The sequence below is a fragment of the Carcharodon carcharias genome, chromosome 3 (genome assembly GCF_017639515.1).
Source record: "Carcharodon carcharias isolate sCarCar2 chromosome 3, sCarCar2.pri, whole genome shotgun sequence".
Lineage (NCBI taxonomy): Eukaryota > Metazoa > Chordata > Chondrichthyes > Lamniformes > Lamnidae > Carcharodon > Carcharodon carcharias.
Genome location: NC_054469.1, coordinates 105164431 through 105184241, shown reverse-complemented (window position 1 = coordinate 105184241; position 19811 = coordinate 105164431). Strand labels below are relative to the sequence as shown.

At 43.2% G+C, this 19811-nt stretch overlaps 1 protein-coding gene across 5 annotated transcripts in view; it reads right to left on the bottom strand.

The window, feature by feature from the left end:
* The window catches only part of LOC121276571, a 54296-nt gene extending 35182 nt beyond the window's left edge, over positions 1 to 19114 (bottom strand). For 3 of the 5 annotated variants that reach the window (XR_005942686.1, XM_041185137.1, XM_041185138.1), the window contains exons 1-5: positions 5797 to 7723; positions 5069 to 5294; positions 4186 to 4316; positions 3486 to 3645; positions 822 to 961 (exon numbers count right to left, since the gene is read on the bottom strand). Coding sequence is in view for 4 of the 5 variants with exons in the window: in XM_041185137.1 (XP_041041071.1) it covers positions 822 to 961; positions 3486 to 3645; positions 4186 to 4316; positions 5069 to 5294; positions 5797 to 7648 (2509 nt within the window). In the remaining variant the exon portion in view is untranslated. Of the gene's footprint in view, positions 1 to 821; positions 962 to 3485; positions 3646 to 4185; positions 4317 to 5068; positions 5295 to 5796; positions 7724 to 8337; positions 9001 to 18503; positions 18594 to 18749 lie in introns of those variants that run through there. The other 2 variants (XM_041185140.1, XM_041185139.1) reach the window with 2 other exon arrangements.
* Between the last annotated feature and the right edge of the window lie 697 nt (positions 19115 to 19811).

Genomic DNA, 19811 nt, shown 5'->3' with positions numbered 1-19811 from the left:
CTTGTGCTGATTTTGACTGATATTTGACTGAGACAGCTCAGGTTAGGAAAAAGTATGACAACAGATGGCAATTGTTTTAATTCAAGGGACTCATCCACTTAGCTGCACATCACCGCCATGAATGGAAACTCCATGGTACGATTGCTCATGTATGCCATATAACTTTAGTTATATGTAGAGTTAAAGAACTCTACAAAGGGACTAAGAAACCTGAACTGTATTGTTATACTGAGTGCAAAAAATTATTTCATGTACCAGTAAACATAATTGATATATTGCCATTTAATCTGCAGATTTATTCTTTCTACAAACATTTATTTGCCACATAAATGTATTTATTGGTTTAGCCAGAACAATATGGTCTGCAATGTGCATTTTTCTTCATCAATTCAGTGAGTGCAAGAGTGCTATCCCATTCTAGTTTTGTTGCATAACCCAACATAAGTGTAGGTTGTTCACCCTGTACATGTTTTGGCTCATAGCAAGTTCAATCTTATCTATAGACTTTCATTTTTATGGAAAACATGGATAGACAATTGGGAAGAAACCTCAGTAAGAAGTCTGTATTCATGCACTGAAATACTCACTGAATAAGACAAAAGATATGTGTCTGTTCCACTTCTTAAAAAATCAGTTTCTGTGTCATGCAATGATTAATTCAAGCATTATCTATGTTCTATTTGTTCATCATAGAACAATAGATAACAGTTGTTTCTAAACATGTTTTTATAGGCCCATCCTCTATCCCAATAATAAGGTTGGAGTATCAAACCTCAGAAGTTGCCAGTAGGGTATGAGTGCAGCTGGATAGAATGGCTTACCCTGGCAGATCACTGCTGCATGTTCACTGGTTGTACATTTACCAGTCCTTCTGATATCACAGTCCTGCAGTGTCATTTCATCTCCCTTGCATTTAATGTATGGAATTGCTTGTTGAATATCTTGCCGACTCACATTAAATCTGAGAAAAAAAGAAGGCACAATTTATTCCCAGTATCATAAACTGCCCATCACAAACCGCTTTACTACACAAAATTAGAGCTCATGTGATTGTAGGTAATATATATTAGCATGACTTGAGGATTGGTTAATAGACAGCAAACAAGGAGTAGGAATAAATGGGTCGATTTTTAGGTTGTCAGGCAGTAACGAGTCAGGTACAGCAAGCAAGGGTTCTTAGGCATCAGCTATTTGCAATCTTTTTCAATGAATTAGAGGCTGGGACCCAGTGTAATATATCCAAGTTTGCTGATAAAACAAAGTTGGGTGGGAAAGTAAGCTGTGAGGAGGATGCAAAGGGCGGAATCATCCCAGATTTGCACTAAGTGCGATAGTGGGTGGGTAAAACGATGTTTTACCCACTGGCCGCAATGGCGGCTTCTCATGTCGTATCGTCCCAAACCCGTCACTTAAATTATGCATTCTTGGGAAACACACCATTTCCATGGCGGGCGGGCTCCAATTTGCCCACCACACTGTCACCTCGCTGCTTCATCAGGCCGGGCTCCACATTTAAAGTACAGCCACGTGCACCTCTCAGTGCTTCCAGCCCAGGACTGCTGCAAATAAGACATGGCCATGAAAAGCAAGAAGACTGCAGCCCCCAGGTTTAGTGACGCTTTTCTCAAGCACCTTTTGGGAGCTGTGAAGGCCCACCATGATGTCCTCTACCCCCGCTCTGGCCGCAGGAGGGACAGCAACATCATCAATCCAGCTTGGGAGGTGATGGCAGTGGTGGTCAGTGCCAGCGCTGCACAGAAGAGGTTAGCCATCCAATGTAGAAAGAGGATGAATGACCTCATCCAGGACACGAGGGTAAGGCAACCATCTCATCACTCTAAACTCACACACGTAAGCCCATCAAACATTCACTGGCACCTCATTTGCTGCCAACTCAAGAGACATCACCACCTATTCTCTCACACATACCCTCATATCTCCATCTTGCCTCATCTCCTTTGGAGACTGCCTCCTCAGCCCTCACCATCTTGAGGCCACTTACACAGATCAACTTGTGCCCCCACACAAACCCTGAAATACCCCCTTCCTCAGTACATCCCTCGCCCTGCAGCCTCTTCCCTTGCCTGAGGCCACTTCTCCCTCTGCCCCAAGCAAGCCCCAGCCCTGCAAACATTGAAAAGCCACCCTTGCCTTATGGCTGGTCTGGTAGGTAGAGACCTGCCCATGAGAACCCCTAAAAGTGCTGTGGTGCTGTCTGTAAAGCCTGGCGCTGATGACCGTGAGTGCTGACCGAAGCAAGGTAGGCAAACAAACCTCAAAGTCCCGAGGGGAGTGTTCACCGTGTGTAGTTGTGAAACACGTTGGCATGGGCAGGGGATCCAGTGTGGGGGGGTGAGTCCATCAGGCTAGCTTTATAACGAGATGCAGGTATATTACAATGAGGCTTCCGACATTCGATGGCTGGAAACACACCCTGCCATCAATGGTTTCACAACATTGTGAAAATGATTTTTGGCCTTTTCATCATATTGTCCAGCCCCGCCACCAAGTACGCCAGCGGGCATGGACAATTCCACCCAAAGAGCCTGCAAAACCTATTTTAATGTGTCCCACATATTTTTGAGATAACAGCTCTGGGAGTGGGAGAGGTGGGTCTATTGGTTCCTATGGCCTGAATCTTACGCTTGTCGGGCACATGCGATTGGTGGGCCCAGGAGAGGACGCGATATGTGCTCCTGGCCGCATTCCGCCCCCAACTGCGATTTCACACCGGCTGGCCAATTAACTTGCAGACAGTGTGAAATGCGTGCTGAGAAAGGCTCAGCGCTGCCTGGGGTTGTGAGAAGATGGCCGGCGCGAGAGAAGTGAGGGTGCGGGCAGGCACTCCCTGAAGGTTGACAGCTGCTGTGGAGCTGCCTCAGGGAGCTGCAGTAATTTAAAATGAAATGGTCTCAATGAAATGCTACAAGCTGTGTCAAGGCTACAAATTCAAGCGCCTGACAGCAGATTACATAGCAGATCATCCCTCAAATGTCTTATTTTATTTTATTTAACCTTGGACATCTCATCCCACCCTGCATGGAGTTTGTAATGAAAACGTGAAGGTCACCTGGCCCATTGGCCTGTCCACCAATCACAAAGTGGACGGGCCAGGTAAAATCACTGCCAATTGGCTCCTTAATAGGCTTAATTGCCCACTGAATTTTCGGTGGGCGCACTTCCAACTTCAAACCACACCTGCCAAACATAATGTTGCAATGCGAGCACAATGACATCAGAACGCGCACCCGGCGTCTTCTAGCATGATTTCATGGGATTCCAGGTCGGGCACGCACCCGCATGTTCAATGTAAAATTCTGGCCTGTGTGTTTGGAGGTGAACATATGAATGTGAAGCAACTAATTCTGAGCTAGCATCTCCCAAAATTCCATGACAAGGTCTGCCGTATTATTTCTGTAAATGCAAACAATGAAACAGATCTTTCATGTACAACATTCACCATTCAGCTCCCATGTCTTATTTACCTTGTGGCTAATGCTGGTCCACTGAAGCCAAGTTGGCGGCACACCACCATGGCATCTCTATTGGTCCACTGTTTAGCACATATTCCTTCCCAGTGTCCATCAGACACAATTTCTATTCTACCATTATATTTATTCTTTCCTCCAACCAGATGGATATAACCTAGAGGAATCAGAGACAGAGAGATCAAGAAAATGAACAGGTCAGCAGCTTCAGTTTTTTCATTTTTCAGTAATGGGACATGTGAGTCACTGTTGCCTATCCCTAATTGTCCATGAACTGAGTGGTTTGTTAGGCCATTTCAGAGTCAATCACATTGCTGTGGGGGTCTGAAGTCACATATTATAGGCCAGACCAGGTAAAGATGACAGATTTCCTTCCCTAAAGGACAGTAGTGATCCAGATGGGCTTTTATGATAATCAATGATAGCTTCATGAAACCATTACTGAGACCAGCTTTATTTTCCAGATTTATTGATTGAATTTTAATTCCACTAGCTACCGTGGTGGGATTTGAATCCATGCTCTTAGCCTGGGCTGCTGGTCCAGTAAGATTACCACTACACCACCATCTCCCCACCAGGCAATTGCTAAATTAGTTGGCAGCTTCTAGGTCTTGAATAAAAAGATTAACCTCAAATTCTATCATTTTTACTTCAGCAAACAAATAAAAAAATTGAAGTCCACTAAAATAACATTTACCTGCTGGAATTTGAAAAGTGCTAAACTGAGCTGAAAATCCCTCTAGTTCCATCGAGGAGTCCGATTTCATTGTGATGCTCATTGTATTGGAAGACCCCTGGAGCTGTGGTGGCACTTCAGATCCACAGAATCTGATTCAGTGAGGTTGAACGGGAAAGGAAGAGTTTTTATTTGCAGCTAATACTTTAGCACAAGTAAACAGTGGTACTTAATAAAAGTTGTAGCACATTTTGCAAAGTTTCATTTTTAACCTTCATCATACAATGTAAAAATTCCTGGTTCCAGCTTTTTTTAAAAAATGATCTTATGAGGTGGGCATCACTGATAATATCACATTTATTACCCACCCTTAATTGCTCTGAGGTCCTAAACAGCAAGCATGTTGCACAGGACTAGTGTTATATGTAGGCCAAGCCATTCTTGAAAACGTTAGAACCAAGTTGTGTTTTTACAACAATTAAACAGATGTTATGATCACTTTCAGGTGCCAATTCACAAATTGCTAGATTATTGATTTCAATTCCATATCTTGCTACACTGTCATTTAGAGTTCACAGCCTCTGAGTTGCTAATCACAAGCACCATAACCATTAGATTGCTGCACAAAATGTTGCTGTAACTACAGCTGTGAATGATTTTGCTCGAGAATTCTTAAGCTTTATAAAATTGTCCAATACAGTAGAAGTTATTAACAAATTTATAAATAATTCATGAAAATCAATTACACCTTACACACATTGCAATTAGGCAGTACACAATCTTATAACCAACATTTCTTTTACAGAAATTACTTATCTTCTTACATATCTTAATTTGTTTTTAGAACACCCCTTAGGTATCTCATAGCCCTCCTTGTTTATAATTAATAATTATCAGCGGTTACCTGCCCATTTCGACTTTGCCGGGTCCTTTGCCATCATAAACAACCACATAATCATACTTGCATGTTCTGTGTTCTTCAATAAACAAGGAAATAAAATCCAAACGGATGAGATATCCGGCAGAAGCTTCAATCACCCAGGTGCAATCCATGTTACTTGGGTAGGATTCTGGATAGTGTGGTGTCTGAAATCTTCCTTTGGTTTGTCTCATCACACCACCACACGAATCTAACATGAAGCATAGTGCATTAGGAGATTTGCAGCTTGCTTTCTGGATTCAACCCATCACATTGCACATAACACTCAAAATGATATACTGAAAGTAATTATCATTTAACAATGACATATTTAATGCCATGCCAAATAACAGGATTTCAAATTTGTCCTGCACTTTCTTATTAAAACTTTTGTGAGACAGAACTTACATATTTTACCTCAGGAGCATAATCTTTATGAATTAATGAATCCAAAATATTTTGATGGAATTTGTAAAAAGATTCTATGGAAAAGGTGAAGAATAAGCAACATAACTGATGGCATTTTGGATATTATGGGTGGCAAGTTGCCTATTAGAATTCCACACTCACTGAATAATTTGTAACCCTGCAGGATCAATTATAAATCAAAAGAAGTTTATATGTGCTGTGGAATCTGATTGCTTCATCAGGTACTTTACAATTAAAAAAAGATATTTACTTCATTTATTTTTTTTAAATAAACCTTCACTTACCTGAAGTTACAAATGAGGAAGTAGATGGATGTACCTTATCTTGTTTTGGTAGTGTTTCTGTGGTGACAACAGGAGAGACTAATGTAGACAGGAGATGCAGCCCATATGCTGCAGGTGTTTGTACAGCTACAGGACTTATAGATGATGCAGCTGAGGATGAAAACTCAGGGACAATATCTGTGATGTTGGAAACATCTTTTACATCCAATGAGGAAAAGATCTCCACATCAGTCAAATGTGTCACATAATAATGACTAGTTTCTTCTTTTGATAATGGAGCCCCTTCTGTGCCTTTTACCACCGGATCTCTATGTGTTCCAGTGGATGTGTGTGAAATGGCTTCCCTGACACCTCCAGCAGAGTTTGGCTGCACTACACTCTTCTCACTAAGCCTGAAAGATGGCTTAAAGATGTTAGTAATAGTTGTAACTTCCTGGAGTGTACTTGTACCTTTGTCTACTGAAGGCTGAACTTTGCCATCTTTTCTGGTCATCCGTAAATAATTCTTAGTAGTTGTTACATTTACAGGAGCTTTATATTCTGCTTTAGAGGTGATGGTCTGTTGTACATTACTAAGGGAGTGTATCAGTGTCTGAAGAAGGCTATTGTTGTTTTCTTTTTGAGGGGCCGGATTCTTTTGCATTTTTCTTGCATCTCCAGTGGAAATGGTTGGTTGAAATGTTCTTTCTCCAGTGGATACGATAGATTCCATTCTTTCACTGTCTGTGGATTGCACTGGTTCAAATGTGTGATCTATACTGTATGCAATTGGTTGAACTGTATTTATTTCACTGGTTGCATCTACATGCTCATTTCTTTCTGTATTGACTGTTGCTTGTGATTCTGGATTGTGTGTAACAGGAATATTTAGCTTAATCCCATCATTGACTCGGGATACAAATGATTTTTTTTCAACATTATTTAAAATAATGTTTGATTTTATATTTATTTTCCCCAGTTGGTCAATGTTGGGCTCTGCTGCTTGTGAAAAGATTTGTGCTTTGAATGTTATAGGTTCTACATTTAAGCCGGTAGCGGATGTCTCTGGAAAAGTTGCTACATCTAGACTAGGTGTAGCTAGCTGTGTTGTTTTATCTACACTTTGTGGAAGACCTGTATCAGGTATCTGCAGATGGTTCAGCACTGCCTCATAATTACTCTTTGTTCCTGAAAGGGTTGTTTCACCTCTTCTGGGTGAATCCAGCAGATGGTCCTGTTTCTTTTCTGTAGGATGTGAAATGTCATCTACTTTAAGTGTTTTAGGATGAAAATTATTCTCTATAGAGGTCATCTCTACCAATGCAGCATTGTCTAATCTTGACACTATACTTAGTGAAGTTGGCAGATGCGTAGTGGGTGTCAGTTGGTGGGTTGTAATATCCTTAGCAACCTTTCCCAAAAGTTTTTTCTCTTTTATATTAACTGTATCTAGTTGATCTATGTTCCCTTCAGTATAATATCCCTCTATTTGAAAAGGTAAACCTGATTTGTTATTTTTCCTCATTTCTGTAACGTACTTCCTCAGGTTCAACAGTGAATGTGTATTGTTAATTACATCAACATGCTGATTTACCCACTCCATATCTCTTGAATCTGATGAAGAGAACTGTCCTAATGTGTTCAAAGAGTTCCCATTGGGTTTTAAGACAGAGTGATGATGTGGATCTTTTGTGTCATTGATAGCATACTCTAAAGTTAGCCCTGGTGTTACAGTGCTTATGACAGATGAAGATGTCTCAGTTTCAAATGTATTTGTTACCGGTCTTCTTAACTTATCATCAGCTTCTGATGAGCCTTTTGTAACTGATGATATTTGAGATGAAAACTTTTGTTTTCCTGTCACCAAATGCATGTTTGGTTGTACAGTTTGACTTGTAATCACAGGGTTGGCTATATATTTAGCAGATTCAAGAGTCACTAATGAGATATTACCCACCATAAACTCTTGCTGATCTTCATAAACTGATGAAGGCTGTTTTAATATTTGTTTGGCAAATTCTGTGGATGTCAGTTCATTCAAACTACCATATTTGCCTTCAAATGCAAATTTCTTATTCTGGTCAGTGAGTAAAAATGAATTTGTTAAGTCTGAATAAGTATTGCTTTGAAATTTGTTTGAAAGATCTGGACTTCCTTGATCTGCTTCTGTCATATTAACTTTACTAAGGACAGTTTGTTTAGGGAGTTGTTGTGTGACAGTTGTCATTTCATACTGATATGGTGTATTCATGTAGGGAATACCTCCTCTATCAGGGCTGCTTTTGTATTTAAGTGAAGCTTGAGGGGATTTGAAATCTTTATGTTCTGAATCATTGTCTTTTTTATAGGTTTTAGGTTCATCGATAGTCACATTCCAAATTTGTAACATCTCTGCAGTTATTTCAGAGGAACTCACAGTTGAATTGTTTGCCTCGTTTGAATAGTATCCTTTATTGGTCTCATTGGTCAAGTTGTTCATTATTTCAAATTTTGACCAACTTGCACTTAACTGAGTAGCTGTAATAATTTTATCTCTTCCTTCTGCTTGTAATGGATACTTACTATTTGAATTTTTATCATTGTTCTCAGTCATAAATGGTTTCACTAATTCCTTAACATTGTCTTTTTCTGAACTGTTGGTGGAGGAGGCAGTTGAAGTTTCTCCAAAAGTGACATTAGCTGAAGTTAATATTTCTGAGCCATATAGATCATTAGTATGTTTGCTATGAAAACTGGGCATTACTGCATTTGGGAACTGAGTTGTTTTGTTTTGGATCTGGGTCAGGTCTGCTTCAGCAATTTCTTGTGTCTTGGAAAAATTGTTCCAAGGGGAAGGTATTACTGCTTCCAATAACAGATTCACTGATTTGCTGTTAGAAGATTTGTCTTCCAATTGTTGTGATTTATTATAAGCAGGACAGTCATCATCAAGTTTGTAACAATACACATCCCACTTTTCCAGAAGGTTCTTCTTGACTCCATATGATATAATGCCGACTCTGTTTTGGCCACAATTCCAGTTTCGGTGTATCCTGGGATAAGCTACTTCTCCTGATGAAATCCAACCTGCTCTGCATCCCTCTAGCCCAGCAAGGTAGGCGGTGTGAAGCTGGTCCCTAGTTGCCACCGCAGCGCCAAAGTCTTGCTCACATGCTAGTTTAGCAGCAGGGAAAGTAAGTGAATATCGAATCCGTTGATCATAATGAAAAACACCACTTAGACGCCCTACAGAAAAGAAAGCATCTGGTTTAAAAATATTAAGGCTGAGTAAAATGTTCTAGTTTGATTCATCTCTAGGGGACATTTACTGTCACCAGATTTTCATGATACTGTTCTGCAGTTAATTCTTGTCAAGGTCCTGGATGTCTGGTTATATACATTATTGGCTTTCAATATTAACTATGAGGAAACCAAGAAAAAAATAAAATGATGTGTACTAAATAGACATCTTTAAATAATGGACACACAGTTAGAAACCCTGTTCTTCTTACAGTTTCATACTCATGTAAAACACATATAGGATGTCATGTTATTGTATTTATCCCACGAGTAGGCAACAGCTTAAATACTCATGAGTTGCACAGTTGTAAAGCAGCTTATGAAGATTTTGTTCCAGTATGAGATGGCAGTGTTAAGCATAAAGTGTTCAGTTTATATTACACAATGGTAACATTTTTCAGTATTTAATTCCCTATGGACCTGCCTTTGCTTTTCAAAAATAGAATATGTTAAAACTCCATAGGGTGTCAGGGTGTGTTGTGTTCAGATGAGACCTGGGAATTCTTGTCCTACTTCTGCTTTTATCACATCAACCCAAGAATACATAAATTGCAAAATAAGCAAGTTCACACAAAAGGCTGGATTTTGCTAAAAGGCAGGAGTCCAATGTTAGGCTGAAAGCAGGAGGCAACCCCGCTGTGCTGGTGGCACAGAGTTAGGTATGGAGATGAGCATTGCCACTGGGGTCCTTTCCATGGGCAATGAGATGCCCATAAAGGAGGCATTGCCCCAATCCACCCCAGGAGTCTGCAGGGAGGCCACCTGGTTTCACTGGATGGTGGCCCAACACAGCGGCAGCATACTGACATGGGCAAAATGCCCGGAGAAGTGGGAAGTGGCCCTTAATTGGCCACTTAAGTGGCTCAATTAGGCTCCCAGCAAGGGGGTCGCTGTGCCAACTTTTCCACCGCTGGCAATATGGTATGGTGGTGATAAGCTGTTGGGCAGCTGCCCTTACAACGCCAACACCTTCCAAAGCCATTTTCGCAGCCTTCTCGCCTCCATCCCCGAAAAGTTCTGTAAATTCTGACTAAAGTCTGACACACACTTACACATAAAAATATTTGAATCCATATGAGTAATGCATTTATTGGTAGGAAAGTAGTAATTGCATTGTCAAATAAATTACTAGTAAATTAATAATTTAAAAATTGAAAAAACAAAATGCTGAAATTAGATTGTCACGGGTGGCAGTGTAATTCTTAAGTGAGACATTTTCAAGGAAAGATTTGTTTAGAATTAAAGGATGAATTAATGGTCTTTTTTATTTTCTTTAATTTAATTGTTAGTATGAGACTTCCACAACCCTAAAAATACACAAATCTTTCACTAACAAATAGTATCTATTTACAGTAGTTTTTGACCAATTCTAATTTCAAAGTAGAATCTGAGAAATTACTATTCCATTATAGGCTAAAGAAGCACAATGCAATTATAATTTTGATTTTACTGCTTGCTGTTCTGCAGACATCAAAGGGTTTTATTTTTATGAAGGCATGTTATGTTTGGAACTTTTGAATTACATAGTAACAGGTCCAATATGGAAAAGAAAACATTTAAGCAAAAAGACTTAGAGGTCAACATTTGTTTGATGTGGGTATCACTATCCAGGCCAACATTTATTACCCAAGTTCAAAGGGCATTTAAGAGTCAATCACATTACTGTAGGTCTGGAGTCACATGTAGGCCAGACCAGGTAAGGACAGCAGATTTCCTTCCCTAAAGGACAACAGTGAACCAGATGGGTTTTTACAACAATCATTTCATAATTATCATTAGACTTTTAATACCAGATTTTTTTAATTGAGTTTAAATTCCTTCATCTTCTATGGTAGGATTTGAACCCAGATCCCAAAAGCATTATTCTGGATCTCTAGATTACTAGCCCAGTGACAACACCATTATGCCATTACCTCCCCTCCTTCATGTATCATATAACATCGATTCAATCTCTAGTTTCCAAATATAAGTCATTGCAATAGTTTGAAATTGCACAGTTTTCCACTCTTCCAAGAGGGCAGTACAAGGATTTCAACACAAAATAATCAATGGTGTCATTCAATAGTTTAGCTGTTCACAAGATTGAGTGTATCACTAATGGCGGCATCTTCTGGTGCGCGATTTAGCAGTGCCACCAAAGTCAGTGGACTTTTGGCTGCCTCATCGCATCTGCCACGGCCAGAACCGGAAGATCTCAGCCTTAGATTTTCTCAGGGTTGTGAATTGATCCTAATTCCTACAGGGAAACCACATTCACAGGGAGCACAAGTCACTGAATTGTTTTAATCCCATCATTGTTGTTCTTTGCTGAAGTAACAGAGGAGTCATAAAGCTAGAGCAGTAGATGTTGTGTAACTGGGCTTTCAAAAGGCACTTGATGAAGTACCTAAATTATAGATTTTGTTCACAAAATTGAAGTCTATGGGGGCATTAAAGGGGAAGTGGCAATTTGGATACGAAATGGGTTCAGAGACAGAAAGCTGAGAGTACTGGTGAACGATTGTTTTTCAGACTGAATGAAGTTATACTGTGATGACCCCAGAGGTCAGTAATAGAGCCACTGCTGCTTTTAAATGGACTGTATAAACAGAGGGCAGAATTTTGAGGCCATTGGGTGGGCATGGCATGCGGGCCTGGGAGTGGGCGAGAAACGGTCTGCAGCCCGTGATCGGCCCTCAACCACAATTTCACACTTAAGGCCCACCCAGCGTGAAACACGGCTCTTCACTGGTTGGCAAGCGGGGACGGGGGCCTGTTGGCTGCTGGATCCAAAGGTGACACGGCAGCTGGTTTAAAACCAACATAGTCAAGCCCTGGCAGGCTGCAGCAGTAAGGAGAACTCCAGCTCTGTAAGCAGGCCAGTATAAATTATAAAGAGTAATGCAGCTGCAGACGCCAGGCTATGGGGCAGGTTGGGTGGACACTCGGCCCTTCAGTTTTCTGATGAGTGCCTTGTGGTCCTCCTAGGGGAGGTGGCTGCCAGGAGGGACACCCTTGTCCACAGGGATGGAAGGAGGAGGCCACTGCACCTAACGAAAGGAGTTTGGGAGGAGGTGGCAGTGCTGGTCAGCAGCCATGATGTTGTGCAGCGCACCTGGGTCCAGTGCTGCAGAGGTTTAATAACCTGCTGCGCTTAGGAAGGGCGAGTACCGTGTTAGCATGGATCAGTGTGATGAAGTGTTATGGTCTGGCCGTCCCACCGTGGAGCTCAGGGCTATTAGAGTCTGAGTGCCAACTGGCAATGATGCTGGCGCTGGCCAAGGGGTGAGCCCTGGCTGCTTGGGCTAAGTGCCTTGCGGCTCGAGGGCCACAACTCAGGTGTGCCCTGCAAGGTGATCCTCAGATAGGGTTGGCCAGGCTGCAATACTGCTGCAGGTAGAGAGGTGACTAATCTATGCTCCTCTGTCCTTTCGGGAGAGGATGGCCCATAACAACATTGAAAGGTCATGGGCTAGCGGAGGCCCCGTTAACCTCCTAATCCTTTCCAGATGCAGGCAGGATGGCGTGGAGCTGGAGAGGCACCACGCACCTCAGTCAACTGGCTGCGGAGAGGCTGGAGTGTCAGACGAAGGTAAAAGTGCAGTGCACAGAGGTGAGAGTTTTAGATGTTGCAAACATTCTTGTCTAGTCTCATCATTGATGGAAACCTCGAAACTACTTTCCACATTGATCATTGAAAGACGATGGCACCATGATGCAGATCTCCATGGTCTCACCACGGTGCCTGGCATGCACAGTGTCAGTGTGATGGTTTAAACTAATGACATGTCCTTGTTCTCCCTTAGGTTTGCCTCCACACACCCAATCGCAGGACCCTGAAGACACACCCCTGATGCCAGAGGCCCACCAGGCTTAAGAAGCACCTGTTTCACACCCACTCTCTGAACCAGGCACCAGTGCGACCATAAGTGGCCTCACATTGGTGCACGAACTGCCTGTCATCTCTGCAGGCTCCTCTCAGGGTGCTCCGGATGGTGGGAGCTGCCAGTTACCATGGCATCTGATGAGGCTGTGGTGACTGGGGAAATGCCAGCCATGGCACTGGCTGCTCCCTCCCAGGCGGGGTCAGCACAGGCTCCACTGGCCAAAGGGCAACAGCCGAGGTCATCAAGGCCAACAGGACAACAGGGTCAGCAGGTGTCTCCAATGCCAGTGCCAGCGAGAGGGGAGCACCTAGACGTAGCACCCACAACTGTAAGTTTAAGGCACCATAAGCACAAGAGGGACTGGTCACGGGTGACCTTCTGTTGTTCAATATTTTGTTTATTTTAACTGGTCTGGTATTAAAGACCAGTGAAGGTTCTGTTAAGTTGTTTTGAGTGTTAACATGAGGTAAATTTTCTTGTGTCGTCATGGCCTGAGTGTGCTTCAACTTTTTTATTTTTTTGGTGCAGGGTACGCCAGTATGTAATGCTGGATGTGAGTGGCTCTAAATTTTATTGCACAGGCACTGAGTGGACTTTGGGTTCAAATGTAAGGGTCATTTCAGAAATCCGGGTTGGAAGCAGCAGCCCTGGCTTGAGGATGAAGCTGATCTTTGGCAGCCTAGATGAAGGAGCGTTAGACCAAGGCGTCCCTGGTGTGCCTGCTGCCCTGGAGGTTACCGAGGTCTGCCTCCATGCCCTCAGCGTTCTCTTCATTGTGCTCCTCTTCTGACTCATTACTGGATTCATCATCTGTGGCCTGTTCAGCTGTGTCAAGATCCTCTTCCTCCAGTGGGACCCTCTTGCCAGTGCCAGATTGTGGAGAGCACAACATGTAAACAGTATCAGTGACACCCGCTCTGGGGGGTATTGTAGTGCACCCCCTGAATGGTCCAGGCATTGGAAACAAATCTTGAGAAGACCTTTAGTCTTCTCTATCAGCATCCTTGCAGAGGCATGAGTCCTGCACTGCCTCTGCTCTTAAATGGCGGAGAGGTGTCATGAGCCACCATTTCAAGGGATAGCCCTTGTCACCCAGCAGTCATCCATCCATTTGGGCTGGAGCACTGAAGAGCCTTAGCACGTGGGAGTGTCTGAGGATGTAAGCATCGTGGAAGCTGCCTGGTTACCTTGCAGATGCAGAATCTGCATCCTGTGATCACACACTATCTGCATGTTCAAGGAGTGGAAACCCTTTCAGTTGACGAAGGCACTTGGCTGACCCACTGGCGCCGTGAAGGCCACATGTGTGCAGTCGATTGCACCCTGGACGTGGGGGAACCGACCCGGTGCTGCAAACCCTCTGGCTCACTCAGCCTGGCTGGCCTTGTCCATATGGTAAAGAATGAAGGTCAGAACCTGCCTGAATAGAGCTTCTGTCATCAGCTGGATGCAACTTTGGACAGCTAATTGGGAGACTCCACAAAGATCCCCCACTGACCCATGGAAAGAGCTGGAGGCATAGAAGTTGAGGGCCACTGTGACCTTCAGAGCCACTGGCATGGGGTGTCTACCCACACAATTGGAGCTATCTCAGGCCCAATCATCGGACTAATGGAGGTCACAGTCCCCCTAGAGAGGAGGAGCCTCCTTCAGCATTGCACCTCAGGCATATTGAGGTAGCTGCATCACCGCCTGTAAACCCTGGCAGCAGGATAGTGACATCTTCTGCGGCCCCTTCCACCTTGGACTACCTGGTGGCCCTGGACACCTTGTGCCTGCGCCTCTCCTCCCACAGGTGCCTCCCTTGGAAACTGTATTGTGACACCTGGCCTCCTCTCCCTTCTGCCCCTCTCTTCCTCCTCAGAGGAGGTGCCGCCAGCAGAGACCATAATTTCCATTACCATGGTAACAGAAGGCAGTCTGGTACCTGGAAGGGTCCACATTGTCTAAATCCCCCAGAGGCCTTGGGAGGCACCAAGGAGTCCTGAAATGAAGCCTGAAAATGCTAAGAATGAAGACCCAAACAGAGATGAAACAGCCTAGTACCAATAAGTCATCAGTAGCAAACTATCTACCAAACTGCTCACTACTCACACTGGCATTGCTGCTGACCATGCATGGATGAGGTTTTTGAAATTGTTGGCAGCCCGTCTGCCTGTTTTGCCCTTGCAAAGAGCAGAAATTGCACGGTCAATGAAAAATCGCCATCAATTGGCTTTTTAATGGCCTTAAGTGGCCTGTTAATTGATGGCGGGCACGGCTCTGACACCCACTCGCGCCCACTGACCAAAATATTGCACGAGTGCGCGGTGACATCGGGACGATCGCCTGACATCATCACGCGCTATTTTATACCCGATCAGGTCAGGCATGCGCCCATCTGCGGGATGTAAAATTCTTCCCAGAGAGACTGCAGAGTGTACGTGCACAAGTCTTTGAAGGTAGCAGGACAAGTTGAAAAGACTGCTAAAAAAGCACACAAAATCCTTGGCTTTGTTTACATGGGCATGAAGGGAATTTTAACCTACAGTGCAGAAGATGGTTCTCAGTGTGTGCGGGGTTTAAACATCAACCCTGCAGTAGGGCTGGCGAGCCACTGAAATCTCCATTCACATCAGCTGGAACAGGAAGATCCTGCCGCATGAGGGGCTGGAAAATTCTGACGTAAATGCATTTACATTTATCTAATGCACACTTGGAGATACACGGGGAGCCTCTGTGGGGCTGGCGGGTCATGATTATAATATGCAAAGTGGCAAATGATAAAGATTTAACCTTATATTCTGGATTTAACTGCCAGTGCGTGAATTTCGTGAGCGGTCTGAAACTCGCCAGGGTCAACAAGGTGAGAGCACAGCCGGACTGACAGGGCTGTGAAATTGAAAGACTGTAATACCTTTAAATACTGAACTATGACAGCTACTCCCTTGCCTAAGTGGAAGACTTTTGCTCACAGGGCTTATCCTGAGAGATCACTTCTGCTACTGGGGACATTTTTTTCCTGTTGTTCTGCACTCCCCTGCTGTCAGCCTTGTCAGCAGCATGCGAGCAGCTTGTGTAGTTCTACCTTGGATCTCTGCCGAGGAATAAGGGGAGTAGCAGGAGCAACGCCAGCTCACTTCTCCACAGCCAACTACCTCTCCACAGGACAGAGGGGATTGGACACAGGCCTCCAGCTCGGTGGATACGATACCCCCAACACAGGGGATATGGACAGAGAATCAGCTTTCTCCATATGACAATGCAACAGCGCCTCAGGGGGCTCAAACTTTCACAGCACGTCACTGCTCACACCTGCAGCCTCTTGGGACAAGACATCTTTCCAAGCGGACCAGGTAGACATGTATTGCCAATGGACATGAATGAGCACCATGCTCTGAATTTCTTCACCTCCGGCTCATCCAAGGATCTGCTGCTGATATCCATAGGGTTTCACGATCTCCTAGCTTACTGATGCCATGTTTGCCAGAGCCACCATTTATGACCACTTTGCAACTGATGACGCCAATCAGAGTGCGAGGGCACTCAGATTTGCTGCAATGGCTGAATTTCCACAGGTCCAGGGCGTCATAGGCTGCAAATATGTGGCAATCAAGGTGCCTGCAGAACATCCAGGCGTTTTCCTCAATCGAAAGGAATCAACTCCATCAATGTTCAGCTGGTGTGCGGCCTCTAGGTATTCATGCATGTCTGTGAAAGATATATTGGAAGTGAACGTGATTCTTTCATTCTGCTCCAGCCACGTCTCCTACAGATCTTCACACTTTCAGTCAACTGATGACTCTTTGGAAACAAGGGCTGCCCTCTAAGGATGTGACTGATGACACCTGTGAGAAACCCTATAACCAATGAAGGGGAAAGGTGCAATCAGAGTCACATGAGCACAAAAGCAGTAATAGGGGAAGCCATTGGGTTGCTGAAGATGTGATTCAGGTGCCTGCGTGGATCTGGAGCACCCTTTAGTAAGGGTGTCTCAAAGGATAGTGGTTTGCTGTACCTTGTACATCATTGCAAAGCAGAGGGAACTGGAACAGTAGGAAGAGAAAGGTTTGGGCTGCATCTTCAAAGGAGGAGGAGCAGGGATAGCAAGAGGAGCCTGATTTGACCAGGGTGTTTGCAACCATTCACTCAATTATCACAAACGCTTGCAATAGGTTCATACAGGTACAATTCAACAAACCTGAGTCTCTGAAACCATATGGCCTACCAATGCTGAAATCACTGGGCACCCTCCCAACACAAAGCATTCCCACAATCAATAATCCTTCCATTTCACGTACTCCCATTCCTGCATCCTATTTGGAGTATTTGCATAGTCAGTTTAAGAAGCTAAAATCATCACAGCATTGGTAAAGATATGTTTGCTTTGTTACAAAGAATCAAAAGAAGGAAACTAGATGCAGTGTGGGTGAATATTTTTGCTATTTCCGGCACACTAACATACAGGAAAGTTCAACTTGGATGAACCCTGATAACACACTGAAGGTAAACATCTTGGGAGTTGGCCTCATGGAGAGACCCTGCTGCATTTCAGTGACATGCTACAACTTACTGTCATGGCAATGCAGAAACTACTATACAGCAACACTGAAGTAACATTACAACTGTGCCCTTGGGCCGTTGAAAATGAAATACAAAGTGGAAATCCATTAGAGGTTCAGGCGACGTCACCAAGCCACAAGGCCAGTTTGTCAGTCAAGGCTGGCTAATCTTTTGCAAAAAATACAGGTTTTTTTAAGCAGTGTATATCCAGTTATGTTGCAATTATGCCTCATTATGCTTCTATGAAGCAGCTATGGACATTTTTTCTACATTAAAGGGATTAAATAAATGCAAACTTTAGAGGTAGTCTCAGGTCCAGATTATGATTGTAGCATTAGCAGCTAAATTGGTTGGTGCCTCGCTTGACAACGGTTCTAGATAGCTCAAACCAAATAGTTACAGCTACAGCACTAATAAACTAGAAATTAAACGCGCCCAGGTCAATGGTTGCTGTTTTAAATAATTATCTCTAACAGTGTGATGTTTGGTGTACGATTATTATTTTCATGTATTTTATATATTTTAACGCTTTTATTAAGAGTTGGGCCGAAATGACGCAAGGCCTCCCTGAATATCAAAACAATGTGAGATTTCAGAGTATCTGATTCTTTCACAGGAAATTACTTTTCCTTTTCACAGGAGATTACTTGTTCCTCACTCATTATACACATGAATCGAGGGGACTTTTTAAAAGCTATCCGTTTTTATGATGTCATGTCAGAAGGAAAAATCAGTTCAAAATTGTCAAATCCCAATAAAAATCAGTAATACCGGTACCAGTAATATTGGAGTTCTACAAGACCAGTTCGGACAAGTTTCACTGGTACCCTTCATTTCCAAGTTTAAAAACTGCTTAAGATTTTAAAGTCTTTAGTCGTAATTTTTCTTACTAGCACTGCTTTGCAATTAATTCATGCCTATAATTGTAACAGTAACGCATTTAAAGTGTATATTGTAGGGGGAATGTAGATTTGAAAAAATCTCTTCCGTCTGAGAAGCCATCGTTTGTCCAGAAAACGGGCGTGTGTTTAAACTACTTACTGCTGAGGTAGAAAGTACAATTCAACTTCTGAGAGGAAACACAGCCAATGACGAACGGCAGCACCAATACGGCCAGAAAAAAGGACATTTCTAATGGGGAAAAACATGAATTAATGATCGGGTTGGTACAACGTGCGGAACATCACCGCATCAAAAATAATTCTTTTTATCGTCTGTATCTTGCACAGATGCCCTTTCTTTCAGAAATGTGAATGGGCAAACAGAGAATCCTGAAATAGCACTGACCTGAACAATTACTGTGCGAAAGGTAAATCCCAGAAGAAACTCCGGCTTTGCTCATTCACAGTCGTGCTGAAGTGAAGGAAGGAAGCGGCAGATTGAAGAATCCCCGGCCCCTTGCAGGATCATCATCCTGATATGAACTCGGGAGTTAATGAGCTGTATTCTGAGAGCAGGAAACAGCCCCCAACTTAAATTGACACTCATTCGTTGCACAGACTCAAACATGACACAAGGGAGAGCAGGGGGATATAAAACGATCCCAGCAGAAAAAAATAGTAAATTCCTTATGAATTGTACTTACTTGTTTAACAAAGTGAAACTGTGGACATGGTTCCTGTTAGTTGCAGCTTCCTGTAAACTCTAAGCCTAAAGGCAATCCCTCCTAACCCTAATCTAAAAATGGAGCACGGTTCCAGCAGCCAAATCCAGAGCCACTTCCTTTACATGTTTTGGTTATTAAGCTTTGTTTCACAGATTGTTAACATCCGAATTGGGAGCAGGAGTAGGCCACTCGGTCCCTCGAGCTTGCTCCGCCATTCAATAAGATCATGGCTGATCTAATTGTAACTTCAACCCCACATTCCTGCCTATCCCCAATAAACTTTCACCCCCTTGTTAATCAAGAATCTATCCACTTCTGCCTGAAAAATATTCAAAGACTCTGCTTTCACCACCTGTTCAGGGAGCGAGTTCCAAAGACTCACCTCTGAGAGAGAAAAAATTTGCCTCATCTCTGTCTTAAATGAGTGACTCCTTATTTTTAAACAGTGACCCCTAGTTCCAGGTTCTCCCACAAGAGGAAACATCCTCTCCACATCCACCCTGTCAAGACCCTCAGGATCTTAAAGGTTTCAATCAAGTCGCCTTTTACTCTTCTAAATTCCAGTGGATACAAGCCTAACCTGTCCAGCCTTTCCTCACAAGACAACCCGCCCATTCCTGGTATTAGCCTAGTAAACCTTTGAACTGCTTCCAACGCATTTACATCTTTCTTTAAATAAGGAGACCAATACTATACAGAATACTCTAGATGTGGTATCACGAATGCCCTGTACAACTGAAGCA